At 39.9% G+C, this 20,245-nt stretch overlaps 2 protein-coding genes across 7 annotated transcripts in view; one reads left to right on the forward strand and one right to left on the reverse strand.

Annotated features, from left to right (window-relative positions):
• Window positions 1-466: 466 nt before the first annotated feature.
• On the reverse strand, window positions 467-14,891 carry BBIP1 (BBSome interacting protein 1). Of its 2 annotated transcripts, XM_025993515.2 has the most exons (4): window positions 14,581-14,891; window positions 13,727-13,811; window positions 1,516-1,593; window positions 467-826 (listed from the first exon to the last, which is right to left on the reverse strand). In XM_025993515.2, exons 3-4 carry the CDS (start codon window positions 1,559-1,561, stop codon window positions 660-662), a joined length of 213 nt encoding a protein of 70 aa, XP_025849300.1. In that variant the 5' UTR covers window positions 1,562-1,593; window positions 13,727-13,811; window positions 14,581-14,891; the 3' UTR covers window positions 467-659. The 2 variants fall into 2 exon arrangements, with proteins under 2 accessions (XP_025849300.1, XP_025849301.1); XM_025993516.2 differs by lacking the exon at window positions 14,581-14,891 and having other exon boundaries at window positions 13,727-14,184.
• SHOC2 (SHOC2 leucine rich repeat scaffold protein) overlaps window positions 14,250-20,245 on the forward strand; it is a 93,207-nt gene continuing 87,211 nt past the window's right edge. Inside the window, exons 1-2 of one of the 5 annotated variants that reach the window (XM_072740006.1) lie at window positions 16,479-16,506; window positions 16,633-16,845. The gene's annotated coding sequence lies outside the window, so the exon portion shown is untranslated. Of the gene's footprint in view, window positions 14,479-15,103; window positions 15,220-15,652; window positions 15,931-16,267; window positions 16,507-16,632; window positions 16,846-20,245 lie in introns of those variants that run through there. The other 4 variants (XM_025993499.2, XM_072740004.1, XM_072740007.1 and 1 more) reach the window with 4 other exon arrangements.

The raw sequence follows: 20,245 nt of genomic DNA on the forward strand, positions 1-20,245 counted from the left end.
TGGGCTCTTTCAAGTGCCTATTTTTTTCTATTTTTAGGGTTTTGTGTTTGATACCTGGATGATAAGAGGTAGCATGGTAATTCTTCAGTCCTTAAAATCAGTATCATTAAAAGCTCAGGGACTACTTGATAAGTGAAGGTTTCTTAAAAGTCAATTTAAGAAATAACAATTTTGTCATTATTGGTAGGACCAGTTGGTCAGGCAAAATAGCCTTAAACATGAAACACAAAATTCATAATACAAGTTTTAAAATTAAGTAATAATGTAAAAGCCTAATAAGAACACTTTGTATGAGATTAGAATGTATCTTCAAATTCAGTTTTTAATAAACATGTAAAGATTATCTGAATATAGAAGTTGCATTTAGTCACTTGTGCCTAAGAATGTTATCTACAAAACTGATAGTAGGAATGGTGAACAGTAATTTACGTTCTAAAAACTTGAGTTCAAAAAAACAACTATAAAATTTGGGTTCAAAGTTTTTTAATTACTCAAAGTACAATACAAACCAGAGTGTCTAAATTCACAAGTTTCATTAGTCTCGGGTATTTTTAATATTATTTAAAAGTACTGTTAGTTTCACTGTCTTCAGCACACAGATGCAAATAATTGTCTGTTGTTAATAGTAAGGTAGGTATTCTGTAAAAGTGCTAAGCTATTCAGTGAGTGATTTGCTGTTGTTCTTTTTCTGCCATTTCTTGTTGGCGAATCGTATCCTGGGCTGCTTGCTGCATTTTCTCCAGTTTTTCCAGAGTCAGAGATTTTAAGGGTAAAAGTTTGGGTTTACACAGCACCATTGTGGTTATATCTTCCACTGACAACTGCCCTAAGTTTAAAAAGAAATAATTTAGTGAGATGACTCAGTTGTATGGTGGTTTGAATTAGCTAGAACGAAGGTCTAAAGACTTAATCTACTGTCAATGAAAACTCTTGTTTTCAGTTACTTCAAATATATCAACATTTAATACTAGGGAGTTCATAAGGATGACATTTTTAACTTCCTGCCTAAGATTCTAAGCTATCTATGAGAGAGAACATTTTGTGTCAGATGTTTAATTTGCAAAAAGACTTAGGAGAAATACATAGTGCATAAGAGTACTTAGTAAAAGTATGATATTAATTTAATACGAATATTCATTACTGAATGTTGAACTTAAACCATCAGCCTTTAACAAATGCTTGACATGGGTTTCTTTTCCCCCACTTTCAGACCTTACTTAACATTATGGTCAATTATAATACTACTTTTTTTCACTGAAAATTTCATATTTTGAGTATAACAGGATTTTTAGGTTTAAGAAATTGCTTCACTTGTCATCCTTTTGCTGGAGAAAAAAGTAATAGATGAGTTCTAACTCCCTAAAAGCAGCATAATAAAAGGGACAGTAAATATGGCATACAGGATGCAAAAGAGTTACAAATTTTAGCTAATGGGCCTGCTATCTGCTATTCCTGCTACTTTTTATTTAGGGTTCCTATAATATTCCATGACCTAAGTATTTGTGATTTAGATACCTTGTTTTGGAAGAACTTCGCGGAACATGGACTTCATTTCCGCCATATCTGAATTGTTGGATACAGCTAAGTCTTTTCCTTCAAAGAGAAATCAATTATTAATATTCAAGAATTAATTTACAAAGCATACTGCTTGAGGTATTTCCATTGTAGTTTAAGAAGTAAAATCACCTGGGTGTTATGCTATATGTTGGCAAACTGAACTCCAATAAAAAAAAATTAAAGTAAAATCACAATTCCTATAGAAGATGAACTATCTTATCCTTGCATAATTTTTGTACTAATTTCCTGTGGGTCTTTTCATTGAAACAAAATTGAGTGAGTTCACATAAGCATTTAGGTCTTGTCAACATTCTTTAATCATTGGAGGTGTTAGTTTGTAAGGCTACATGTTCTAAATTTTTTTCCCTTGTGAAAAATTGGTAGGACTTCATTTAAGTCACAATTACCTGATACCAGCTGAAGAAAACCAAAAGCATTTATATGTGGCCATTTGGTTAACGGATAGCATCTCCCAGAATGAATGAATGAATGATGTATCAGGTAAAAAATATTACCATTTGGAAAGTGGGGGAAGGCAGGTAGTTAGAAAAAAGAGGAGGTAGTAGGTGCACATTCCCACATTTTTCTTTCTCCCTGATGTCTACTTTAATCCCTTTGCTATAATGACAAGCTTTATAGGATCAGTTACTGGCTACACAGCTGACATCTGTAAAGAAGCAGTACAAATGGGTGAAACTGGCTCTTGAACAAGTGAGAGGTTTGCTTTCGGTTTATTACTTTCCTGTATTAGAGGGATACTATATGCTAAAGTGCCAGCAAATACCTTCACCCTGAGTATTTTGTTAAGACAGCAGCGTGTACCAACTGGCTGATGACATTTGTTTGCAGGGTTACATTCCAGATTACTGCTATGCTGTGTATTCAAGGTATACTGGACTGTAATGTGTAGCATGATTCTTTTCCAAACACGGATGCTTCTCCAGACAGTCCCACCTCTTCTGTGATATTTCACCATAGTGATGCAACCTTACCATGTGCCTTTCACAACATCACCACAGAAGATTTATTATTTATAAAGTGGTGATGCTGGCATGATGCCTGTCTACCGCCCACTGCAAATTAGTCTTAATCAAGTGAAGCTGCTTCTGGTCTCAGTCCCACTCTCCCACTACTTTGACATTTGTAATAAAAGCTTCCTACTCTATCCACGAAGCCTCTTCTTTCTTGTTCAAATTCCTTTTCTGGAACATCTTAAGTCCTGAAGAACCTCTATCTGTTTTCCAGAACTTTTGTCATTAGAATTTACCTCTACACTGCTCTTTTTGGGAGTGAAGATGAAATAGGGACTGGACCAGGAATAAAGCAACTCATCACTAACCGGAATCTGAGATTATTGCAATAAGCAGCTACTTTAGAATGCATAACTTCTGCCACATTCTATTCTTGTTACCTAGGCCTGCCAGTAGTACTTAGTGATCATTTCCCCTCCCTTTTTTTCCACATTTATGTTGAAGGCTAATAACTGCAGATCCGTCATTAGTCTGAATATAGCTATAATAAAAAACAGCCTCTCCACTAAAACAGCATAATGAAAATATTCACTAGGCTTTATTTGGTGCAAATCTGACATAATATGCTAACAGGGAGGACAGATATTACAGATATTGATAAATGTGAAGGGAATATAATAAAATTTTTTTATCACCAAATTTCTTACTAGCAAAACAGTGGATGAACCACTATATAGAGTTGCAACTCCAGCTACTCAGAACTCTATGGCTATCCTTTTGTTCTCTCATAATCTTTCACATCCAAAATATGGTCTGAGGAAAACAATGAAACTTGGTGCTCAACCAAACCTTAGTTCTCCGTTTCACTAAGCTGCCATTGTTACTGTAAAGGGTGTGGGGCCAAAGGCCTGGTAGGGAGTGGGTTGGGTCTGGTGTGGGGAAGATCAGCGCCAGCAGTCACTTGCCTGGGTGGAGTGTCTGCTTTACTAGGGTTGGTTATTGTCCTAGGCTTCCCCGCTAGGCATTGGCGGGAGAGAAACAGGAAGGGAAGGGCTAAAATAAGCAAGGTGGTGATTGGATGGCCCTTGTTGGTAAGGCTATATTGTCTTGATAATTAACTGCCCAGATAGTCCACAGGAGTAAGGGACTTTCTTTACCAGGTGGCCTGCTGATAGCCAGACCTGGGTGGTGTAATGTGCCCTATGGAGTTGTGATTGCTCCTAAGGGTAATTATTATGTATGATAAGTGCGTAACACTAGGAAATAGGGTCAAAGAAAAACCATACCAGCCATGACTGAAATTCATGTGTATCATACCAGTGCCACGTCAGTTCAATGAGTATGTGTGTCTGAGTGCCTGGCTGGCTCAGAAGAGTATACAACTCTTTTTTATTTTTTATTTTTTTGAGCAGACAACTCTTGATCTTGGGATTGTGAATTTGAGTCCCACGCTAGGTGTAGAGATGACTTAAAAATAATATCTTAAAAAAATTCGTGTCTATAACATGCAAAGCACTGTTCCTTAGTGAACAAAACATGAAACCCAAAACTTTTTGGAGCTTACACTCTAGAGTATGGAGTGAAATAATATAATTTTATAGTAAGTGCCATAGAATATTAAATAGTTTAAGAGGATTTAGGAGTGCTGGGGGGGGGGGGGGTACTGCATTTTAAGTAGGAAAATGATGGATTCATTATAAAGGTGAAAATCACTGTGACCTCATTTTGGTGCATGTTACATTTTTTGAAATTGCAAAAAAGCCAAAAGCCTGATAGTATCTAGAGTTAGAGAAGGCACAGGGAAATGGGCAGTTTGGTGGGTGGGTTTCCTGATACAGGTTTTTTTTTTTTTAGAGGGATACTTTGTAGTATCTATTAATATTTTGTATTTTCTACTACAGCTAAATATGCACGTTTTCTTTGATTCAAATGTTCTACTTCTAGTAACAAGCTCTAAACAATGCACCAGTGTATAAAGATCTACGAATAAGAATGCTCATTAAAGCACTGCACTGAATAGTAAAATGCTTAGCAATATGTCAAAGGCTAAAGAAATTATGGAACAGCCATAATTTGCAAGACTTTAAAATGATACATTTATCAAGGTATATTTTTAAGAGAAAACATAACATTTGCAGAAGTAAAATTCTTACACTAATAGAACCCGAATTTTAATGCTTAGAGAATACAATGTCAATCATTTTTTGAAGCTCCTGGTATGGGTAATTGGAAAATAATGTTTCCTTTTCCCTCATAGTTTCTTCAGTTTGTAATTTGTCCCAGAAATAATGGTTTTGATAGTACATTTCAAAGTCATGATGAAGTTAAGCAAACTTGGAGCCATTGACTTGGATGCCTAAGATTAATGCAGAAGAACTTGGAGGGAAACCAAATCTTTGTCATGAGATATTTTACTAAGCTGTGGGAGTGGGAGCTAAAAGACACTTAAAATCTAGGAAGGGTTACACTTTAAATCAATCAAACCCATACTGATATCATAAATTAATCTTACAACTTGGACAAGTTAAAAATTTCTGGGGTGATTTAGTTTGATACTAGAACTAACTTATGTGTGAGACTGGTAAAGAGCACTAAAGTGTTCTTTTGAACCCTGAGAATATATGTTAGTGGTCCTCAGATTTTATGTTTATATAACACCCACAGAAAAATTAAAAAACTAGGTAAACTAAGTTTTTTCTTTACAAATTTCTAAATGACATATAAATTTATCATTAAGTTCAAATAGTTATAAAGATATAATTTCCAGCATATTTAAAAATACCATTACATTAGTCTTTGAAAACATAGCCAATATAATCTAAGTATCATAAAAGTTTGACAGCTATTATCATCCATAATAAAAAGAACTCTTTAAGTCAGAAATTTCACATCTTTTTTCTCCCTAAACCTCTAGTATCGTTCCACTTAATTTTATGTATTTTCATACTGAAACATATTTTAATGGTTTATTTTCCTACCATATTTCTCTACAAAAATGTTTATAAACCAACATGGGTCCTGAACTCATGACCCTGCGATCAAGACCTGAGCTGAGATAGGAGTCAGATAGTCAACCGACTGAGCCACCTAGGCACCTCAACAACGTTTATGAATTTAAACGAAAAACTAAAATATTCTGGATTGAGTAATTCTAATTATTAGTGAAAAACTATCAAAACAAGTTACATACACATGGATAAAATAATTACTGAAGATGAAAAACAAGGTTAATGGCTCTATATCTGTTAATAAGGACAGAGCTTTAAAAATAAATACTGGACAGTAAAGACTGGAGTAGAATGGATATTCTTTTCAGGACAAGGGAATTATTCTTTCAGAGTGGAAAATAACTGTTAGCATAATAGGAATTTGGGATCATATGTTCCTTTGCAAACATATTTTCAACAAACATACCAAATACCTATAAATGTGGCAGCCACAGCTAAATGAAGGAGATACAGTGGATAAGAAGCAGTTCTCTTTGAGGAGTTTGGGGGAGGAAAAGGAGGAGAAAGAGAACATGTAAATAAATAATTACAATTGAATATAACCAACTTTAATAAAAGCATGTGTATTGTGCCTTAAGAAACCAGAACCATAAATAACTTGGTTTAGGATAGGTGACAGTGGCTGGTCTTTGAAGAACTACTAAATGTGATACTAGAGTTAGTCCCCCAAGCATGAATCGGGGTTTACTATGCAGAGAAGCAGCTGTGTAGCAAGGAGACAGTGTTCTAGATAAAGTGAACAAGATGCTCAGAGTCATTAAAAGAAAAAAAAAATCTAGGCAAATGACTAGAATACAGAGTACAGTGTACATATAGTATATGTACTGTGGTGGGACTGACAAGGTGGAGGCCAGTTCAACCTTAAGTGCCATGCCTGAGTTTGGGCTTTATATTCTATAGACAGAAGGGAGCTAATTGGATGGCTCCGAGTGGGTAGGTGACATACAATTAGTTTTTTGGAAACACATTCTAGACAAAAAGGAAAAACTGAAGAGATACTAGAGGCAGAGAAATCAATAAGGAAGCTATAATTATTTAGGTAGGTTTTTTGGAAACACATTCTAGACAAAAAGGAAAAACTGAAGAGATACTAGAGGCAGAGAGATCAATAAGGAAGCTATAATTATTTAGGTAAGATGATGAGGGTATGAACAAAAGCAGTGATAACAAGCATCAAGAGGAAAAGATACAAGAGGTGTTAAAGGATATAAGAAGTTGAGATTCAAACATCCTCCACTATTTCCCTCATCCCCCACAACCTCTGGGTGATAAATGATCAAGGATGACTGAGATTTCAAGCTAATATTTCTGAGTGAATAATGAAGGTATTAATAGAAGTTGAGAACACAGAAGAGGTACAGGTTAAGGAGGGGAGGATAAAGACCAAGAATCAGGTACACTGGGTATGGAAGTCCAAAAGGAAGGCAAAAAGGACTGGATGCCCAGAGAGTCAATGGTGCAGTAGTATAAGCTATAGAAATGAATATTATCACCTAAGAAGGATATGGAAAGATGTCAGATGGTGGTAGGATAGGTGGTAAAAAGACATGAATACAGTGTAGTGGGTAAGAGAAGGATATGGAGTCAGGTTAGTTATTTAAACAAGTTTATTTTCTAAGCTTTAGTTTCATCTGGAAAATAAAGCTTATAATGGCACTAACTTTAGACAGTATATTAAACGACATAATTCATTATCAGTCCCTACCACCTGGTAAGAATTCAATGGATATCAATGATTCTGTGTTAAGCCATTACAATACTGTCATAAACTTAGATTCTTAGAAAAAATAAGTCTTTGACGTGTATTAAGAGTTATAGAGGCTTATTATTAAAACAGAGTGGAGAAAAACTCATAGGGAAGCAGGAACACTTTATTAGAATTCTCCAATCATCTCCTTTGCATCTGTATTGCCTTACAGGTCATCTTAAAGGAAGAACAGTTTCAATACCCAGAAATCTACTTTAGCTTCTTTCCTTTAGCATCATGGCTCTTAAATTTTAGTTTGCTTAAGAATAACAATGTTTTAGTACAAAATCATGTATTTTAACTACACTGACATTTTAAGAGATTTTCTACAGTAATTCTGAAAATAAACAACTTTCACCCGAAGAGGTGATTTTAGAATTGAAGTACCCATTTACCCATCTCCCACTGCATCTCCTAATACATATATACATATACTGAATTTAACTAAGACCAGTTCTAGGAAAAGTGATTTTGTCAAATATCACATAACTGGTAAGTGAAGAAACAGGATTTGAATTCATGTCTGCCTGACTCCAAAGCCATGGTTTCTTTAGTTTTCTCTGTGCTGCATCTGTTGGAATGGCCGGATGATCCTAGACAGATTTAGTATGGAGCCCCACTGCAGGAACGTGACCATTTAAGAAAATGTTAGAAAAGAGGAAAGATTATGGTATGTAGAAGCCAATGAAGGATAAAGTAACACGGCATCTTCAGGTTCTACTGAAATGGGCAGTTTTAAACCACTAATGACCTCTGCAGAGGAGGAGGAACGTAAAAAAGAGTAAATCTCGGATAAACATGTAAGTGCAGCATATTGACTAAAGCCCTGCATTTTGTTCTCTCTGCTATAGCTTTAACCAACATGCTGTTTTTCTTTCTCTCAATTTCCCTCTTCTTAATTTGAGGATTCAGCATTCCAGTTGTCATATATGATACCATCCTGAAAGAAATATCTTAGTAGGAAGAAATACTGCTTCTTGTCTGTGGATTTTGTTTATAGTATTAGTATTATTTTTAAAAGAGGATGTCACTGGAAATTTCAAATCTCAAGCTTAATTAGAAATATACAACACTGGGGATCCCTGGGTGGCTTGGGGGTTTAGCGCCTGCCTTTGGCCCAGGGCGCGATCCTGGAGTCCTGGGATCGAGGTCCGCGTCGGGCTCCCTGCATGGAGCCTGCTTCTCCCTCTGCCTGTGTCTCTGCTTCTGTCTCTCTGTCTATCATGAATAAATAAATAAATAAATCTTAAAAAAAAAAAAAAGAAATATACGACACTTTAAAAGCTTACATGTTTTGCATCTTCCCCAACCCCCTACCAGATTAGTTTACAGGAGAATATAGTGATGAGAACAAGATCATGGGTTAAATAGTCAAAAGACTGTTAGCTTTAGATGGCACACTATTTCATCTAATCATCTGGAAAAACATAGGCTACAGTCATACAAGGGGCAGACAGAGAAGGGGGATAGGTTACTAAAATCCAAATTTCATTCATGGTCACTCAAAGCATATACATATAGATTAGAAATATCAAAATGAGGGGCACCTGGCTGGCTCAGTCAGGAGAGCATGTGACTCTTGGTCTCAGGGTTTTGAGTTCAAGCCCCATGCTGTGGGTAGACATTACTTAAAAAAAATACAATCTTGGGGCACCTGGGTAGCTCAGTGGTTAAGTGTCTACCTTTGGCTCAGGTAATGATCCTGGGGTCAAATCCTTAATGGGGCTCCCCCCAGGGAGCCTGCTTCTCCCTCTGCCTATGTCTCTGCCTCTCTCTCTGCGTCTCACATGAATAAATAAGATCTTTAAAAAAAATACAAAATTAAAATACAAATATCAAAATGAAACATACTGTGAATGCCAATGCCAAGTCTTTGTTTTTAGAAATGTTTAAGACAAGATTTGGATGTTTTTAAAACTGTCTTCCTAGGTCATACTAAAATCTCCTTAGTCTAATGTCTGATCTTTGTTAGGAGCCCCAAGGAGCCACTTTGTGGGTCAATGTGATTATCTTCCGTATGTGCCTACCACTCCAACTTGCCATTAGTTCTTCAACATAATGCTTTTCTCCCTCTATTAATCTATCTTAAACTTATCAGCTTATTCTAATTGTAAAAAAACTACATTTTTAAAGTTTGAAATCGAATGCTTCAGAGTGTTCTAGGATTCCAAGTATTTTAAACAAGCTATGATAATAAAGTCTAATGTAAAATTTAAAACAGAAGCTTGTACTGGAGGGTTTTCTTTTTCTTTTTTTTGGATTAATCTATTTTACATTTATACTTCAAGTGGGATACAGGGTTCTACTCTAGCTCTACTGTTAACTAGCATGATCCTGAATACATTTCTTAACCAATTATAGGTTTGATTTTCTCATAAAAAGCATGTTTATTATCTATCCTGGGTTGCAAGATTCAAGTAAAAAGTAGATGTAAAAGTGCTTAGAAATACAGCGTGACATTTATTATTCCAGGTTTTTCATATCATCATAAAATAACGGATGTAATAATGGACTGTTTTAGATTTTCCATTAAGTACCTTCTGACTCTAAAAATTCTTCGAATCCTTATCAACACTATAGTACCTGTAAGACAGCATGAGCTATTTAAAGATATTTTCCTTTAAAAATTTGTTATGTTTTTTACTTTTAAAGGGCATGTGCTGGGGCACATGGGTGACTCAGTTGGTTAAGCGTCTGCCTTTAGCTGAGGTCATGATCTCAACGTTCTGGATGCGAGCCCCACATCAGGCTCCTTGCTCAGTGGGAAGTCTGCTTCTCCCTCTCCCTCTGCCCCCTGCTCATTTTCCTCTTGCTCTATCTCAAGTAAATAAATAAATAAATATTTTAAAGATTTTACTCATTTATTTGAGAGACAATGTGTGAGCACAAGCAGGGGGAGCAGCAGAGGATGAGGGAGAAGAAGCAGTCTTTCCACTGAGCAGGGAGCCCTGCTAGGGACACTGGACCCCAGGTCCCTGAGATATGACCTGAGCTGAAGGCAGATGCTCAACCCACTGAGCCACCCAGGTGTCCCAAATAAAATCTTAGGAAAAAAAGCATGTGCTGCCAAACTATTCCCTTAAAAAAAAACAAAAAACAAAACAAAACTTTTTTTGAAAGAAATATTTTTAAAAGATTTGAGAGAGCATGTGCACTAGCACAAATGCGTGGAGGAGGAGAGGCAAAGGGAGAAGAGAATCTTAGGCAGACTCCTCACTGAACACAGAGCCCAATGTGGGGGCTTAATCTCATAATCCCAGCCCAAACCAAGAGTCAGATGCTTAACTAACTGCACCACCCAGGTGCCCCAGTAAATACATATTTTAAAAATATGATAAAGCAAATGTATTTCACAATATGATTCAAGGCTGAGAAACTGGACAAGTTTTTAAGCTGGTGGCAAATAAAAACTTTTAAAATTGTAATCGAAGGAATGGAAGCTTAGTGTACATAAGAATCTATCTTATGTACATTACATAAGATAGATCTTTTTGATGGAGGTGACAAGTATGACAAGTGGCTTGTTGCTTAACCTAGAAAAATAAATGCACCTGAAATAAGGCAAAATATATTTCTAAGTATTTTCAGATTCTAGCCTATTTTCATGTAAGTGTCAATCTTATTTTCATGTAAGAAACAAAGGTCATAAACTGGTAGCTTTTGGTCCTATGCAGTTAAATGTCTTCCTGGCTCGCTAAATGTTTAAAAAGTATTTGAACCAATGTTTAAAAATCAGAAGATTTCACTTAAAGTCCAAATTTCAGCTCCTCTTGACAAATCTGGCAACACTGGGCCCATATTCCCATATGGCAAAATTTGGCCAGGGCTGGGAAGTAATGTCCCATTTGGATGAACATGGGGAGTCCTCTAGTCCCCTCTACTGCCTATTGTTCCATCTCCCTTACCATCTCCATTGCTACAGGCACTTGACTTCAAAACTTCAGAAGAATACAGAACCACTATAACACATTATAGGCCAAATGTCCTATTTTTATCATTAATAGGTATTAAGAAACAAAAATACAATCTTTGAGAACTGAGGGAGATGCCAAAAGCAATGTGTTTATGTAAAGGACAATAAAGGATAATTTTTGGTGAATATTTATTCATTTAGATCCTTTTAAGTAAATTCAATCTGCTCAGTACAGGTTGTGGATGGCTACGCAGAAATAGTAGGAAAAATATGAAACATTTTGTTTTTTTTCAAGACTTAGATTGATAGGTGAATTTTCTTTCTTTCTTTTCTTAAATATTTATTTATTCATGAGTGAGGCAGAGACATAAAGGGAGAAGCAGGCTCCTTGAAGGGAGCCTGATGAGGTACTTGATCCTTAGACCAGGATCACGCTTTAAGCCAAAGGCAGATGCTCAACTGCTGAGCCACTCAGGAGTCTTGATAGATGAATTTTCAAACAGATTAGATTTCTGAATGTAAACTAACATGAAGAAAAGGTGAAGGAGGGAGCCCCAAAAGAAAGTGTTTTTCAGCAGATATATAGTAGTAATGTTCATTCTCACTCAAGCGGCTGCCTACTTGCTAGCAGAGCTTAATTTGGACTGATAATATTCATCTGGAGATGCCAAATAACATCATATGTCATGTAGTTGGAAACTATACTAGTTCTATTCTGTTTTGCTATCTGGCATCTGCTGGTAGAAAAATGTTGCAACATGTTCAATTTGGCTAATTAATTTAGACTCATGTGAATAAAATGTGCGTTGTCTAGCTTCTGAACTGTGCCTAGGCCTAAGAACAGGAACTGTTCTTCTTGGATGAACTTGGATGATGCCACCGGTTCTGGTATACTTCACTAGCAGACACTACTATTAAGTTAATAGAAAATGACACATCCTACTCACACAAAATACCAGATGGCCAGCAGTTGCCTTGGTATCTGCTTTGATAACATCAAGATTCATCTGTATTTGAATTGCAGGGCCCACACATCTTTCATCAACAATCCTCAGGGTGCCAGGAGTTGAAACTCATGAAACTGTGCTGACATCAGTACACTGCTGCAGATTATATCGCATCAGCTCCAAGTGTCGGCAAAGTAGCAGCAACACTTTACTATAGGCAGACAGTCCAGGACGCTAGCACTTACTCTTCATAGACAGGAAGATTAAACGCTAAACCCTTCTTTGTAGGATACCACAGGAGGTAGTGTGTGCAGAGAAGTGGGATGGATTTATTTATTTATTTATTTATTTATTTATTTATTTATTTATTTATTTCTTTCTGTGGGACGGATTTAACTAGCAACATATGACATGGGTAGATACAGTTATTTGAGAAGGCTTAATCATGATTGGCAAAGTATGAATACAGTAAAGTATTCTTGCAAAATAAGCGGAATTTAATCAAGCCTCTAGATCAACTTCTGACTTACAAGAAATAAGAAAAAAGGAGACATTCAAAAACACCTTTGGCTTGAACTTTTTAAAATGACAATGTTACAGGGGAAAAAAAGATAAGGGAGTTGCTCTAGATTAAGGCTAAAGTTACAACACCCATATACAATACATAAACCTTGACAGGATCCTGAATTTTGTTGCAGAAGCTATTAACTTCTTTAGTTGTGATAATGATAACATGTTTTGCAGAACTTTATAATTCTTAGGGAGTATATTTTGGAAATCTTAGAGATGTCTGCTTAACAATAGGTGTCTGTAACCTATTTCCAATAATTTAATGACAATGGCATGAAAATAAGGATGAAATAAATATGGCAAAACGTGGGGCACCTGAGTGTTTCAGTGGTTGAGCGTCTTGCCTTTGGCTCAGGTTGTGATCATGGGGTTCTGGGATTGAGTCCTGCATCAGGCTCCCTGCAGGGGACCTGCTTCTCCCTCTGCCTCTCTCTAATGTTTATTATATTCTTTTGACTTTTTTATGCCCAATTTTTTTTTTTAATTGAGGGAAGAAATCATGTTGGAAAGACTTCAGAGGGGAAATCTAAGAAAAGGTTGAGTAACAAGAGCAACGCTGCATTTGATCGACTGAAGCTGGCAGTGTCTTAGGCACCCGGCAGACACCAAATATATACAATCTTTTTAGTAGTATTTACCAAAACAGTATCATGTGCAGGATAAAGATGATAAGACAAAATCATTCCATTCAGATGTAAACACAGCAGTGAAGCTAAAAACATAAGCAGCTGTTATATAAAATAGTGGTTGTCATAAAAGCAGCATAAAAAGTGCTAGGTAAGCACAGAGGAAATGACTTCCTGTTGGAGACAATCTGGAAACACATCTCCAAGGATGAGTGGGGCATGGAAACAGTCACAAAGGGTTAGTGCTTCAATGATTAATTTTGGAAGAAACAAGAGTAGTTAGTTCATTTTGGCTAAAGCATGGGTAGGTAGTATGGGAAGCAGAAAGGAGAAAAGGCAGGTCTGCACCCTTGTTGGCTGGCTGGGCAAATACAATTCTCCATTTACCTGAAAGTTCTCCCGGTCTTCTCCCCGGCAACCGTAGGCACCCGACCCGGTACGACCAAGATGACTTAGGGTCCTTGACTCAGGCCTACGGAAGAAACCGTTTGCACGATACAACGTGTGAAGGCACGACGGCGTTTCTGAGCATATTCACAAGCATTACGTTGTCTAATAAAGCGTGGACGTGGGGGGGTAGGACGGGACACCTTCGCCCAGAACTGCAGTCATTGCTTTACAAGCGCCCGGAGGAGGAGAAACCAAAGGGACGACATTCAGAACGTGAGACTTGGCGGGGTTGCCGCTGCGGTGGCGGACCCCCCCTTCCTTCCTCGGTGGCGACGGAAAACGATTTCCTGGAGCTCCAGAACCCGCCGTCCTCCGAAGGTCGGGGCGGGGGAGGGGCGCGGTCGGGAGCCCCGGCCCCCGGGAGCCACGAGCTCTGCCCCGCGGCCTCGCCCCCCGGGCACCTCGGGGGGCGGGGGTGGGGCGGCCGCCGCCAGGCCCTCCCGGAAAGAAACCCTCCTCCGGCGGAAGCGGCTGTGAGCTCGGCGCCCCTCCTCGGCGCTCCGTCCCCCGCGGGCCGCCTCGCGGGCCAGGGCCGACGCACCGTCCCCCCACTTTGCGCCCCCCGGGGTGCCGGGGCGGGGGGCGCTCTGGCTCTTCCCACCCTTCCGCCATGACCCCATTCAGAAGTGCCAAATGCAGCTTCCGGGCAGGACAGGGCCTTTCGGAACCCTGACCTCTTGTCCACCTAGGTAAGTGACCAGACGTCCCAGCACCATAAGGGGCAGGAAGCCTGCGCCTTCCTCTCCCCCAGCCCGGGCAGGTAGTTCAGAGTATGAATTAAGCTGTCTGACCTGGGATGTCTGGTCACCTTCAGTCCTTTTTCGGGCCTACTTGCAGATTTCTCTCTTCCCAGACGGCTCGACTGTTGCCCAGGGCAACGGTGAGTTTTTTTTTTTTTTTTTTTTTTTTTTGGGCGAAGGGAAAACTACGTCACACTGGAGACCGGGAGGCCAGGAAACTCCGTGCCATTATCCGTTATGGCTGCCTTAGCTTCAACAGTAACTTCCGGTGGGGAGTTGTCCCTCTACCCTGCTGGAGGCTTACTCGGTGGCTCGGCCGGCCGGCCAGCGGCGCCCAGTGGGCGGGAGAGAGGGCGTAGAGCAGCTGAGGAGAGGAAAAAGGCGGGGCGAGGGAAGCTGGCGCCAGCGCCTCGCGGGGATTGGGCAGCGTCGTTGGCGCCAGCGCCTCGCTCTGATTGGGCGGCGTCGGTATGCTTGGCTCCGCCTGCTTGTCTTCGCCGGCGAGTGACTGGCCTGCGCCGGAGGGGTGGGGCGGGGCGGTGGGAGCGAGAGTGTGTGGAGGCGCGGGCGGGGCGGGGCGGGGCGAGTGGGGGAGGGGCGGGCGGGGGGCGGCGGTTGGGCAGCGTCGCTTCTGAGGAGGAGGAGGAAGGAGGGCGAGCGAGGAGGATGGCGGAGTTGGGGCTCCCGACGGTAACCCGGGGCCGCTGAGGCGGGAGGGTGTTTGTCGGTCGGCTCTTCCTGCCTCCTTTCCTGCCCGTCGGGCGGCGCGGCCGGCTGTCGGCAGGGGGAGGCCCCGCGCGCCCTGAGGGGCAGGAGCCGGCGGGGCCGGGCGAGGCCCGAGGGGCTGGGGCCCGGGGAGGCGCCGCCGCCGCCGCCGCCGCCGCCGCTGCTCTCCGGGTGCGGGCGCGGGCGCGGGCGCGGGGAGCGCTGGGCCCTCGGAGCCGCCTCTCGTGCGGGGCCCGCAGCCCGGCGCCGGCGGTGAGCGGGGCGGCGCTGACAGCGGCCGGGGCCGGGCCTGCGGCGGCGGCGGGCGGCGGCGGGCGGCGGGGCGGCGCGCGGGCCGGGGGCGTCCGGAGCACGGCCCTGCTCGCTCCGCCCCCGGGGGCACCTGGCTCGGGCTGCGGGGCGCCCCGTGGGCGTCGCGGAGGCGGGGGAGGCTCGGCGCGGGGCCTCGGCGCGGCGCTGGCGGTGCGGGGTCGCGCCTTCCCCGCCCCTTGCCCGGAGCCCGTCACTGTCTCCCCTCGTCGCCTCCCGGGAAGAGCGGCGAGGCGGCTTCGGCTGTGCCGCCCGGCGAGCCTGCCCTCCGGCCCTGGCGGACTTGCCTGGTGCCAGCCTCCTTCCGCGGCAGCTCTTCGGCATAGAGGAAAAGTACTCTGCCCCCCCCCACCCCGCGCCCGAGCCGTAAGGACCAGCGATTCCCCCCCAGCCCCTCAGTATCCATTGTTGTGTGCCATCCCCCTCCCCCGCCCCAAGCCGGGTGGAGGGAGGAGGACTTCAGACCCTTAATTGCCCCCTCCCCCGTTTTTAGATCAGCAGAGCTTATGTGTTATTGTGTTAGTATGGATTTACAAACAGGTGGAGGGAATACCGACTCGGGGAGTTGGAAAGAAGATGCTTTTGTGTGTGTGTGTGTGTGTGTTCAGGCTTTCAGCCCTTAACACTTGGTGACTGGATTTTCTCGTCTGTAGCTTTGTACCGTAATGGGGGTGATGAGAATAAAAGAGGAAGCAGTGTGTTGCAACCTACCCAAAGAAATGTTTTTTTCGGTCTCTGGGGATGCTGAAGCAAAATTGGGTTGCAGACGTGTACTGTCTAGTGTTTGCCTCCATCCTGGTAACTACCAACGGTCTGTGGCTGTTCCACCTGTGTAATTTTTGTGCCCTTCATGTGGGCTTCTAGTATCTACTGAGAGGGATTACGGTATCCAAAACTTATTTTTTTGTTTTTCAGAATCCTGGAGTATACGTGTGTAACCAGGTTTGTTTTTTTGTTTTGTTTTGTTTTTTGTATTTAAACGTAGCATTGACACTGGAAGATGATCTTCTATAAAGACTTCAGTTTATTAGTATACTAATTTCTACCCTGGCCCTTCCTTCCATACAGTTGCTCCTATAACTGTTAATGCGTATTTGAAGAAACTTAGCTCTCGGATACAGCCTGTAACATCCATAGATTTATAGTTTGAACTTATCAAGTGTTCCTGACTTTCTGTGTGACAGTGACAAGAATTTTTAGGAATGATATATATGACCATTTCCTACCTATGGAGCTGAGACTGAATATGATAAATTTTTTAAATACTTATTTGGACATAAGGTACATAAACTTTAATTATGAATATACATAAAAATAGAACTTAGACAAGTAAAAGCTTTGAGATTTGTGACTTTCAAATGGCTTAAATCTAATGTAAAGCTAACATAAAACTGTATTCTTAAAGTGCCAGTTTTGAGGGGTGGACTTGGCCTATTTCTAAGATTACTATTATTTCTTAGGGTGTTTAGTTTTTGAAGAAACAACTACATTTACTCTCAGGTTGGCATCTGTTTACCGATATCTCATTGTTAATACAGTTTCAAGTTTTTCTCTTGTTAAAAGCTGTTATGGATAAAAGCGATATTAAGAGATAAATAGCTTGCAGTTAGATTCTTAGAAAGTTTTTAAACTACCATATTCAGAAGGTTGATCAGAGCTGTGTTTCAGTAATTGTAACCAGACTTGTACAACAAGTTGGGAATTACAAACCAGTCAGAAATTTGAAACAAAAGGAATACCAAAATTATAAATTCTTGTGTTATATTGCTGGGATTGTGCTTTTGTAAATATTATTATTTCTTCAGTGACTTGGGACAGGGCTTGTCCCCATGTTCAGAGAGACATAAACTGGAATTCTACATGGAATATTTCCAGGGATGCCTTCTGAATAGCTGCTGGTGTGTGTGTGTGTGTGTGTGTGTGTGTGTATGTATGTGTGTAAGTAAAACCTCTATGCTCAGTGTGGGGCTTGAACTCACTACCCAAGATCAAGAGTGGCATGCTCTAACTGGGCCAGCCTGGCGCCCCTCTGTTGGTATATTTTTGACTTACCTTACCCATGTGGGGGAAAGGTAAATAAAATTGAATTTCTTTGTTATCCACACAGTCTCCTATTTGTTTTGAAAATACGGTGGTTTATCAATCTCTGTTGTGTAATTTAATATTTCTGGAAGACTTGTGTTCTTTAAACATTTTTTTGGGTTTTTTTTTTTTAGTAAGATATCCAAACATAAAAATAAATGTTTTTAAACAAATGTTTTAAAATGTTTTTAAAAAAAAATGTGTTTTTGACTGAAAGTATACCTCAGTGTGTGCAGAAATAAGGATGAATTTTTTTTGGAGGTTGAAAGAATATATCTTTACAATTCAGTTTACTGTATTTATGTATCATTCACGTATGAAAAAATCAAATAAGGCTTTAAGATTTGTAACTTAAAAAAGCATAAAAACAAAACAAAACAAGACCAGTCCCCCACTCTCCCCGCCCCAAACCCGCTAAAACCAAACAGGTTGACCCACAAATCCTTCAGTGAGTTCTGAGGTTTGTATTTTGACCTTGGTGGAAAGTGTTCTTGAATTAGTTTATAAAATATCAGTTCAGATAGGAGAGGAGATTTAGATAAAGAATAAACACTTTGACATTTCCTAATAAGACTGGTAGGGAAGTTGTAAATATTTTGTTGTAAGTAATTTAGATAGAAATGAGCTGTAATTTAGAAGCAGTGATACATTAAGTACTTTCACGTGGTACTTGAGAAATGAGTCCTGCAAATATTGGTTGCATTTTTGCTTATTGTTAGACTTATACTTCATACATTATATATTATGCATTGGCATATTATAATTTAAGTCTAAATCTTTCATAGGCTAAATTATAAAAAAAGTTGCTATCCCTGTGTTCTGAATTTTGTTTTGTCTAACTTAGTTATACCACAATAAAGTTATGCCATATAAATCTTTCCCAAAATGTTTTCTCTGATAATATACTAGTTAAAATTTTGTTTTTTCTCAACTCTGTTTACGCTGACTTTTAAATCTGAAAAATGTCTAAGTCACAAGGTGACCTATGGAATGCTTGAACTTTATATAGTGTTCTGAACTGTAATTGCAGTCAGTGAAGGTTGAAAGGAACAAGGATAAGTAGGAAAAACAGATTTATGTTCTAAAATATGTAATTGCATTATTTTTGAGGTTAAACTCATGCTCATTCTTTGTTGGGTACTTTCCCCTGGTTCCCATCTTAGCGCAGCATCTTTAATTCTGCAAATCAAAGTTGTGACACATGAAAAGAATATCCTAATTACAAAGGGCTCTTTAGCGTTTGAGATGTTGGTAACATATGTGCTTTCTGAGAAAGTATGAAGTTCCCATTATCAAGAATTAAAAGAACTAATTAGATTTCACACTATATATTTCATTCCAACTTCTTTAAAGATCAGAACTGATTGCAAAAAGTAATGCATGCTGTAAAAGGTAAGGGTTCTTTTATCGGAAAGAATGAACATATTGCTTGAAGTTAAAACATTAAAGGAGACCTTAAAAGTGGATATAATTGGTCCCTATGTGAAATGAACCTGAAACACTAAGAAGTATTTTGAGTTGCCTATCTTCTAATGTTTATAGCACTGTGAACATTCACAGTTTAAGCACTTTATTTGCCCTCAAATGCTAATTGTAAATCCTACAATTTTAAGTAATTTTACAGTTGATAAAGATAAATCTTTTTTCTTTTGGTTTTTCTAAAGTCTCAGAGGTAAAGTAGGAATTATTTGTTCTGACAGTGATAAAATTAACTCCAAATTCTAGATATTATCAGTTAATTTTGTGCTTTCTCAGTTTCCAGTTTTGTGTTGTACAACACTCCTTCTTGCTTTTGAGACTGTCACAGTTACCAATAGTCCTTAAATTAACTTTAAAATTCTGTTCTGTAAATATTTCTTACTATAATTTTATATTCATAATATCATCTACCTTCTAGTAGGTGCCATGTATGCCCCAGAGTTTGATGCATGGATAAGTATTTCCTGCTTTCAGAAGTTCACAGTATGTTGCATGAACTCTACAATAGTAAATTGTCTCATAATGTGACAGGTATTTTGATAGCAGTGTATGCTGGAGAACTCTGATGAGTTAAGACAGATTGCATGTACGATCAGCAATGCTTGCTGGAGGGTAGGACTTGAGCTAACTCTTGAGGGATAATAGTGGATAGAAAAAGCATAGAAGGGGATCCCTGGGTGGCGCAGCGGTTTGGTGCTTGCCTTTGGCCCAGGGCACGATCCTGGAGACCCGGGATCGAATCCCACATCGGGTTCCCGGTGCATGGAGCCTGCTTCTCCCTCTGCCTGTGTCTCTGCCTCTCTCTCTCTCTCTCTCTCTCTCTGTGACTATCATAAAAAAATAAAAATAAAAAAAATAAAAAGCATAGAAGTTAGATATGTTAAGATCCATTTGGAGAATTGCAGGTGAATAACAATTAGGACTCTTTATATGACTTAGTATTTCAGTAGGCATTCATGAAAGCATATATTTTTAGAGATTGTTATTTCTTGTATGCCAAAATTTAATTTGGGCCTTGAACTGTGGATCTGTATGAATGTTGGGGATCTGCTTCAAATTATTATTTAAACCTCTTAACTAAGCATGTTTCTCATGAGTATTTTAATTAAATATGAGAAGA

Source organism: Vulpes vulpes, chromosome 15 (assembly GCF_048418805.1).
Source record: "Vulpes vulpes isolate BD-2025 chromosome 15, VulVul3, whole genome shotgun sequence".
Classification (NCBI taxonomy): Eukaryota; Metazoa; Chordata; class Mammalia; order Carnivora; family Canidae; genus Vulpes; species Vulpes vulpes.

Coding starts and splice junctions, on each gene's coding strand:
- BBIP1 (XM_025993515.2), bottom strand. CDS start 1,561: ATGGCGGAAATGAAGTCCATGTTCCGCGAAGTTCTTCCAAAACAAG. Junction 827..1,515: donor CGAAGTTCTTCCAAAACAAG/GTATCTAAATCA, acceptor TTTTAAACTTAG/GGCAGTTGTCAGTGGAAGAT.